At 43.1% G+C, this 9,751-nt stretch overlaps 1 protein-coding gene across 1 annotated transcript; it reads right to left on the bottom strand.

The window, feature by feature from the left end:
- Nucleotides 1-7,925: 7,925 nt before the first annotated feature.
- On the bottom strand, nt 7,926-8,854 carry LOC116750976 (olfactory receptor 10T2-like). Its single transcript, XM_032626478.1, has 2 exons — nt 8,343-8,854; nt 7,926-8,283 (listed from the first exon to the last, which is right to left on the bottom strand). Exons 1-2 carry the CDS (start codon nt 8,852-8,854, stop codon nt 7,926-7,928), a joined length of 870 nt encoding a protein of 289 aa, XP_032482369.1.
- Between the last annotated feature and the right edge of the window lie 897 nt (nt 8,855-9,751).

Here is a 9,751-nt window from a genome sequence, read left to right as displayed (position 1 = left end):
GCAGAGGCCCGCCCCCTCTCCCCTATCCGCGCCTACGCTGTTGCCTCTACCCTTGTAAGCCCTGCCCACTTCCCCGGACGCTTGGAGTTTTTCTGCTTCCGGTGCAAGGGAATGGGCCCTCTGAGTGGTACCCGGTTCCAACCAGGGCTTCACCACGTTGCAGCCGTCTGGCATCTGGAAAATGATCTCCCCATCAGTACAGGGGGAGTAATTCTGGTCCCGAGCGCCCTACTTCCCTACAAGACTGACTTCCATCCCTTGTCAACTTCTGGGATTTCCCTCCAAGGATTCCACCCCATCGTTAATTTTATTTTATATTGAATCATTCCTAGGTTTTCATTTCACCCATTAAAAAGAAGAAAACACCCTCCGATGGCCCCACATTCTCCACTTGTGACTGTCCATTTGCTCCTTTTTTTAGCAAAATCCATCTATACTTACTGTCTCCGTAAGCTCTTCTCCTATTCTTGAACCCACTCCAAACAGGCTCTTACCCGCCCCTCTATAAGAGCTGCTCTTGATTATTCCAACAGTCTCCAAACCAGTCCCTCTCCCCACTGTCTCTCACCTACCTGCTCAACCCCACTCTCCTTGCCAATATGAACAGGATAAAATGCAAATGTCCTAGAAGGGCCTTCTGGACCCAATTAAACTTCCAGAGCCAATAATGAAATAGTGATTGTCTTACGTCAAGCACTTACTATGTGCAAGCGCTGTTCCATGCCCTTTTGACATATGAACTCATTTAATCCTCACAACAGCCCTGGAAGGGAGGTGTATTAGCAATATCCCCATTTTATAGATGCTGAAACTGAAGCACAGGGAGGTTAAGGAACTTACCCAAGGTTGCGCAGCTTGTAAGTGATAGAGGCAGAATGTGAACTCAAGCAGTGCTGTCTGGGCCTCCAGACTGGAAACACTTCAAGAATGGGCCCGTGCTTCAACCACATGGCTCCCTCATGCCTATCACAGGGTGTAGTTTTGGGGGCCCACCCAGATACCACTGTGCTGATGTTGAATTTTATTCTGAGTTGGGAAACCAGAAGGGGTTTTGAATAATCTAAGTCACACAAAACCTGCACATGATTTTTCATAGCGGCTTTATATGTAATAGCCAAAAACTGGAGAAACCAAAATGCCCCTCAGTAGGTGGTTACAAAAACCGTGGTCCATCCATACCATAGAACACTGCTCAGCAATAAAAGAACAAAATATGGTAACACAGTAACTTGGATGAATCTCAAACAATTATGCTCAGAGAACCAATTGGTGGTTGTCAGAGGCAGGGGGTGAGGGGTGGAGGAAATGGATGAAGGTAGTCAAAAGGTACAAACTTCTAGTTATGAGATGAGTAAATCCTGGGTATGTAAGGTACAGCGTAGTAACTACAGTTAACAGTACTGTATTGTATATTTGAAAATTGCTAAGAGAGTAGATCTTAAAGGTTCTTATCACAAGAAAAACAGTTTATAACCATGTAAAGTGATGAATGTTAACTAAACATACTGTGGTGATCATTTCACAATAAATACAAATAATAAATCATTATGTTGTATAACTTAAACTTATGCAATACCATATGTCAATTATATCTCAATAGAACTTGGCGGGGGGGGGTGGGGGGGGAGGGAGTTCCCTGGTTGTCCAGTGGTTAGGACTCTGTGCTTTCACTGCCGAGGGCCCAGGTTCAAAAACTGGTCAGGGAACTAAGATCCCACAAGCTGCGTGACATGACCAAAAAAAAAAAAAAAAAACTTAAGGGGAAAAGCATTCTCTACCCACAAGCTCAAAAAAAATTATGCTAAATTGCTAAAAACAAAAAAAAATTAGGCTGAGTGAAAGAAGCCAGTCTCAAAAGGTTACATATTGTGTGACTCCATTGATATGATAATCTCCAAGTGACAAAACCATAGTGTAGGAGGACAGATCAATGGTTGCCAGGGGGTACAGAAAGTGTGACATATGGAGGGTAGCATGAGGAATTTTGGGGGGTGATGGAGCTGTTCTGTATCCAGATTGTAGTGGTGGTTGCATGTGTTAAAATTCATTGAACTGTACACTAAAAAATCTATTTTACTGTATGATGCTTTAAAAATAAAATTATACATGTAACTTCATACATATGTGTGTATATAGACAGATATTATACACACTCACACCATGTAAATTAAAAAAAATTTTTTTGGCCGCGCCATGCAGCATGCAGGATGTGGGATCTTAGTTCCCCGATCAGGGATTGAACCCGGGCCCTTGGCAGTGAAAGTGTGGAGCCCTAACCACTGGACAGCTAGGGAATTCCCAATAAATAATTTTTTTAAAAGATACACTAGCACCAAGCTGAAATTTTTCCTTGAAGTAATCATCAGCCTTCAAAGAGAACTGAGAAAGGGAATAAATTTCTGCCTGTGTAATTCAAAGGTTTCTTTCATGCTACATGCAGGAAATGTTACTGTTAAGAGCTTCACATTTTGGGAAACAGTGAACTTACCAGACCTTTCCTCATCAGTCCTCATATTTATGAGTTTCAGAGAAAGCATAGGGTCTAAAAATGTCAAAGAGGGAAAAAACCATGTGTCATGGTTTAATGACCTTCGTTTAATGACCTCTGAGACACAGAGAAGGAAAGGGACCTTCCCACGTCTCAGCAAGTGGTTCAAAGCTAAACTGGAACCCAGATCTCCAGACCCCCTGGTTCAGTGGGCATGAGTGACCTGTGTTTCTAAGCACTCTTATAGACTTTAAGAAGGAGCCCAAGGCACCAGGCTCCTTCTAAACTGTGATGCAAGGCCGCAGTCCTTGCTTCCATCTCCTTGAACCAAAGACGGCGCCACCTGGGCCGCTAGTCATCCTCACCAGGCAGGTAAAACTGTGAGTCTTGCATAGTTGACTGTGTTTACTGAGTCTATAGCCCTCTGGGAAGTGGTTAGGAAAAGCCAGATTATTTGTTATATTTGTTTGCTACTTCTTGCCACTGTCGTTAAAGAGAGAGGTGTACTGAGGCAAGCAGAGGTAGCAGGGACTCTAACAATATTGAGGTAGTCTCTCTCCATGCAGACTACAATTTAAATCGACTGAGTCTGGTCAGGGAACTAAGATCCCACAAGCTGCGTGACATGACCAAAAATAAAAAAAAAACTTAAGGGGAAAAGCATTCTCTACCCACAAGCTCAAAAAAAGTTATGCTAAATTGCTAAAAACAAAAAAAATTATGCTGAGTGAAAGAAGCCAGTCTCAAAAGGTTACATATTGTATGACTCCATTGATATGATAATCTCCAAGTGACAAAACCATAGTGTAGGAGGACAGATCAGTGTAGGAGGGTTTGGGGGGTTCAAAGGGAAGCAGCGATACAAAGTGGCCCTGAGGAGGCAGTTAAAGCAAGAGATTAACCATTTCTCAGCATCCTCGAGAGAATGCGAAGGTCCAATCAAGTATAGAAGCCAGGAAATAAATGAGGGCATCATTCGGGTTTAAGAACTACGCCAGGTGGATGAACCTTGAGGACACGATGCTCATTGAAAGACAGATACTGTATCATTCCACTTCTATGAGCTATTTAGAGTAGTCAAATTCATAAAGAAAAGACAGTAGAATGGTGGCTGCCAAGGGCTGGTGGGGGGCAGGGGGTGGTGAGGAATGAGGAGTTAGTGTTTCATGGGGACAGAGTTTCAGTTTTATGAGACGAAGAGCTCTGGAGATGGATGGTGGGGGTGGCGAAACAACATTCTGAATGCACTTAATACCACTGAACTACCATACATTTCGAAGTAGTTAAGATGGTCAGTTTTATGTTGTATGTATTTTGCCACAGTTTAAAAAAATGAAAAGGAAAAACAAAAGAGCCATGCCAGCGGAAATCTTTGGCTGTGGTTACTTGCCCATTTAGCTGCCTGAAGAAAAAAAGACCAGACACCTACTAAATTTTTGAGAGAAACTATGAGCTTGGCCTGCAAAAGATCTCTGGCATATAAAACAATGCCCCAGGGAGTTCCCCGGCGGTCCAGTGGTTAGGACTCAGCGCTTTCACTGTGGGCCCGGGAACTAAGATCCTGCAAACCTCGAGGTGAAGCCAAAAACAACAACAACCAAAAAAAAACAATGCCCCAAGTTTGTACCATGAGGTCCTTAAAATCATACCACAGGAAATGGAATGAGAAAGCTTCAGAAGTGGTGATGGGGAAGAGAGGCCAGTGAGGAACCTCCCAGAGGATACAGCCAAGGACCATGGGCAAAGACCTTACTCTCAGCAATGGCAGTCTTCACGATTCCTGCCTAACTAAATATTTTAATTGCTAAATTCAGTGATTTCTGTGGGCTTCCACTGAGGTTTTTGGTTTACTATGGCTTTAACATTTATTTTGCATGTAGATTGGAAGGTTTTTTTTCAAGTCTGTGGGTCACCAGCCACAAGAAGCCATTACAGGGCTCGAAGAACAGTGTGAATTAGATGCTGTGAATGATTGACTCATCAGGCTATGACCTCGGAGAGGATACTCTATATATGAGGAGTACGTGGTTATTGTATGACACTGAGTAGAGGGGCACCAGTCCTTCTGGTTCTGCCTAGGAAGACGCCTTCAGGTGTTTCAGCACCAAGATATTTACAAGACAAAGGAATCCTTCTCTTGCTAATACTGCCTGCCTCTCATAGCGTAACTTTAAAAATTGTAATTGGGGCAAAATACACATACCATAAAATTTACCACTGTGACCGTTCTGAAGTGTGCGGTTCAGTGGTTGCTAGGTCCGTTCACATTGTCGTGCAACTATCACCACCATCCATCCCCAGAACTTTTTCATCTTGCAAAACTGAAACTTCATAGTCATTAAACAACTCTCCATTCTCCCTCTCCCGGCTCCAGCCCCTGGTAATCACTATTCTACTTTCTGTCTCTATGAAGTCGACCTCCCTAGTTACCTCATATAAACAGAATCACACAAGATTTGTCGGGTTTTGTCTGGCTTATTTCATTCAGCATAGTGTCCTCAAGATGCATCCACGTTGTAGCATTTGCCCGACTGTCCTTTTTTAAGGCTGTATAATATTTCCTCGTGTGTATATACCACATCTTGATTAACCATTCGTTTGTCAGTGGGTGCTTGGGATTCTTCTACCTTTTGGCTACTGCGAATACTGCTGCTATGAACATGAGTGTACAAATGCCTCTTTCAGACTCTGCTTTCAATTCTTTTTTTTAAAAGATTTATTTATTATTTATTTATTTACTTTTTTTATTTTTGGCTGTGTCGGGTCTTAGTTGCAGCATGCAGGATCTTCGTGGAGGCGTGTGGGATCTTTCGTTGTGGTGTACAGGCTTTCTCTTCTCTAGTTGTAGCACGCAGGCTCCAGGGCACGTGGGCTCTGTAGTCGTGGTGTGCAGGTTCCAGGGTATGTGGGCTCTGTAGTTTGCAGCTCACAGGCTCTAGGTGAGGCACACGAGCTCAGTAGTTGTGGCATGCGGGCCTAGTTGCCCTGCCGCATGTGGGATCTTAGTTCCCCGACCAGGGATTGAACCCACGTCCCCTGACTTGTAAGGTGGATTCTTTACCACTGGGCCATCAGGGAAGTCCCTCAGTTCTTTTCTATATATACCCAGAAGTCAACTTGCTAGATCATATGGTAATTCTATTTTTCATTTTTAATCTTTTGAGGAAGCACCATACCACTTTCCATAGCAACTGCACCATTTTATAATTCCATCAACAGTGTGCAATTGTTCCAATTTCTCTACATCCTCACCAACACTTGTTATAGTGGAAGCCTCATCACTAGTGTTTATCTTGCTCTTTTTTTCTAGTTTCTTGAGGTGTAAAGTTAGGTTACTGACCTGGGATCTTTCTTCTTTTTTAATGTGAGCGCTTACAGCTATGAATTTCCCTCTGAGCATAGCTTTTGCTGAATCCCACAAGATTTGGTATGTTGTGCGTTCATTTTCATTTATTTTAAGTATATTCCAATCTAACTCGTGATTTCTTCTTTCACCCATTGGTCAAAGGTGTGCTGTTTAATTTCTATATATTTGTAAAGTGTCCAGTTTTCCTCCTGTTACTCATTTCTCATTTCATTCCATTGTGGTCAGAGCAGATACTTTGGATGATTTCAATCCATCATCTGTGTTTAATTAAACAGAAGTGAACTACTAAACTACAAAACTCACTTCACATCTATTAGGATGGCTAAACTCTTCAAAACCAGAAAATAACAAGTGTTGACAAAGATGTGGAGAAATTAGAACTCTAGTACACTACTGGTGGGAATGTAAAATAGTGCAGCCACTATGAAAAACAATTTGGTGATTCCTCAAAAAGTTAAACAGAATTACCTTATGATCCAGCAATTCCACTCCTAGTTACATACCCAAAGGGATTGAAAACAAGGACTCAATCAGATACGTATACACAAGTGTTCATAGCAGCACTATTCACAGTAGCCAAAATGTGGAAACAACCCAAGTGTCCATCAACAGATGAATGGATAAACAAAATATATATATATATCCATGTGAATAACATGGAATATTATTCAGCCATAGACAGGAATGAAGTTCTGATATGTGCTACAACATGGATGCTCCTTCAAAACGTTATGCTAAGTGAAATAAGCCAGACACAATAGGACAAGTATTATATGATTCCACTTATATGAAACATGTGGAATAGGCATATTCATAGTGACAGAAAGTAAGTTAGATGTTACCAGGGATGGGGAGGATGGGGGAATGAAGAGTCGTTACTCAAAGGGCACACAATTTCAATTTCGGAGGATGAAAAAAGTTTTGGAAAGAGATGGTGGTGATGGTTGCACGGATGTAATTAATGCCCCTGAGTTGTACACTTAAAAATGATTAAATAGTAGAAATTCATCTCATGTTCTTGTAAGTGACTAACCATTATCCTTAATTTTGAAGATGAAAATGGTGGTAATTTGAAGCTGAGCTTCCAAATTTTAAAAAGGAGAATGGAAGAACTTAAAACAGCTTAATGCCATTTTCAAAAAGAATAAAACAAACTAAATAACGTTAACAGTTCTTATCCATTCATTCAATCAACAAATATTTGTCAACTGAATCCAAAATACCAGGCTCCATGCTATGCAGTGGAAATACATGTTATTTTTGGACCTTACACTGTAGTGAGAGGTTGTACGAAGACCTTACACTGTCTAAAGGAGACAAACAATAGATAATAAGGTCATTTTAGTTAGTGATAAATACTTGGAAAAAATAGTATCAAGAGACTGAGAAGACAAGCCACAGACTGGGAGAAAATATTTGCAAAAGATGTATCTCATAAAGGACTGTTATCCAAAATATACAAAGAATTCATAAAGTTCAACAATCAGAAGAAAATTTTAAAAGGATAAAAAGATTAAAAGTTTTGTTATATATATTTCACTACAATAAAAATATTTTAATTCTTCCTTTTTTCTTTCTTTCCCCATCATATACCAAAGAAATAAAAGACCCAAGGGGGGGAGAGGTGGCCAACAATCATGAAAACATCATTTAAGTGTGACAGGAAAAATAAAGGCAGCCTTTGGTTGGTAGCATTCATTCTCCCACACACACACACCCCAAAAAAAGTGAACTACTTCTGAGCGAGACAAAATAAAAGGATGCTGGACCGGGTGCCAACCCCTGTTCACTGCTAGGTAAAGCACTGCCCTCCACTGCCCGCCGGCACCGGGTAGCGTCAGGGCCGCCCTCCACTAGTGACCATGATGCGCTGCAGACCGCCTTGCAACCCAGCAAAGTCAAAGAAGTGAAGACGAAGGGAAAGGGCAGCCTTTACGGAGTTCATGCTGGGTCTCAGGCACTGTTTGTAAATTGCCTCACCCAGGCTACTTCATTTAAGGTTATGGGAGTGGCCTCTGTTTTCCAGGTGGGGGAACTGAGTGTCAGGCAGGGCAAGTGTTCATGAAAAAGCTAGAGCCGGAACTTAGGACGAGTGCTTATTTTTAAAACTCCGCGGCCTCGCTCCAGGGTCCTCCTCGATGCCACCCTCACATCTTTATTACGCAGAGTGTGTACCACCGGGTTCAGCAGCGGTGTCACCACCGTGTAGAACACAGCCACCAGGCGGTCCTGGTCCAGGTTCCCTCTGGACTCAGGCCTCAGGTAGATGATGGAGGCGCAGCCAAAATGCACAATGACCACGGTGAGGTGGGCCGCACAGGTGGAGAAGGGCTTGTGCCGGCCGGCTGCTGAGGGGATCCTCAGGAGGGCGGCCACAATGAAGGTGTAGGAGAGGAGGATGAGGAAGGAGACCAGCACCACGAGGATACTCAGGAAGAAGAATGCCAGCGCTTTGCCGGCACTCCCCTTGCAGCTGAGCTTCAGGACCGCATGATGTCGCAGAAGAAGTGTTCCACGCGTTCGCTGCGGCACAAGGGCGAGGAGAAGATCAGGCTGGTCTCGATCAAGGCCACCGAGGACCCGAAGCAGAAAACCAGGGCTCCCAGGTAGAGGCAAACTGTGGGTCTCATGATCACCCAATAACGCAGGGGATGACAGATGGCAACGCAGCGGTAGTAACCCATCAGGGTAAGGAGGAAGCAGTGGCTGCATCCCAGGCCCAGGTAGAAGAACATCTGAGCCCAATAGCCAGGGATGGAGATAGCTCCACTCTCCATGAGCAGATAAGCCAGCATATTGGGGATGGTGACCAGCGTGTAGCAGGTCTCAGAGAGGGACAGCATGGCCAGGAAGCGGTACATGGGAGTGTGAAGGGTCCGATCCGCATGTATGATGGTGATGATGGTGACATTGCCACTCAGGGTAACCAAGTATGTGAGGAAGGACAGTGCAAAGAGGGTGGTCCTCAGGCCTGGGAAGGTGGAGAAACCCACCAGCATGAACTCCGTCACCAGCCAGGTGGCATTTTCCTACTGCTTCTCAGGGACCTGAGAGGAGAAAGCAGAGGAAATGGAATAGGACAACTTAATAAGGCTCTGCTAAGCAACAGATACCAGTGAGATAGGATAATCATCCCTGTTTTACAAAAAAAAGAAAAAAGAAAAAAAGGAAAGAGAGACTCAGACATGAGGTCACTGTTTTCCTCATATCACCCAGCTAGCAGCTCTTCAACAGATGAGAAAATTACAGATATGGAAATGACCTGAGTGCCAATTAACAGATGAATGGATAAAGAAGATTGGTATGTAGACACATTGGAATATTATTCAGTGGTGAGAAAGAAGGCAATAGTGCCATTTTCGACAATATAGATGGACTTTGAGTACATCATGCCAAGTATGATGTCAGACAGAGAAAGAAAAATACTGTATGATCTCACTTATATGTGGAACCTAAAAGCCAAATTTGTAAAAAAAAAGAAAAAAAAGAGTAAAATGGTGGTCACCAGGGCTTGGGATACATTGATATATTGTAATATGATTACCACTGTAGCCATATTCAGCATCTCTATCATGTCACATAATTATTACAGCTCTTAGAGTCTCTAAATAATCCTTGCCTCATCTCCAAAGCCATGGGTGATGGAGTGGGGAAGGGAGACAGACAATAAAAGTGTATTATCAAAGTTTTGGCTGAAATAAAAACACACAAAATGAGAGCTGTGAGTTTCAGCTTTATTTGGGGACTTACTGAGGACTATAGACCAGGAGACAGCCTCTCAGAGAGCTCTGAGCAACTGCTCCGAAGAGGTGGGGGGCAGGTCAGCATATATGTAACTCTGGAGAAGGGGATATGCCATCAAGCACACCTCTTCGTAGAAAATTACTGCTGGTCAC

Source organism: Phocoena sinus, chromosome 3 (genome assembly GCF_008692025.1).
Source record: "Phocoena sinus isolate mPhoSin1 chromosome 3, mPhoSin1.pri, whole genome shotgun sequence".
Lineage (NCBI taxonomy): Eukaryota > Metazoa > Chordata > Mammalia > Artiodactyla > Phocoenidae > Phocoena > Phocoena sinus.
Note: the sequence above shows the minus strand (reverse complement) of the source record. Positions and strands in the feature narration are given on the sequence as shown.

Bases quoted from the DNA above. Each gene is read 5' to 3' on its own strand.
- LOC116750976 (XM_032626478.1), bottom strand. From the start codon at position 8,854: ATGCTGGTGGGTTTCTCCACCTTCCCAGGCCTGAGGACCACCCTCTTT. The intron at 8,284-8,342 runs GTCCTGAAGCTC...CTTCTTCCTGAG, and splicing joins TTCTTCTGCGACATCATGCG to TATCCTCGTGGTGCTGGTCT.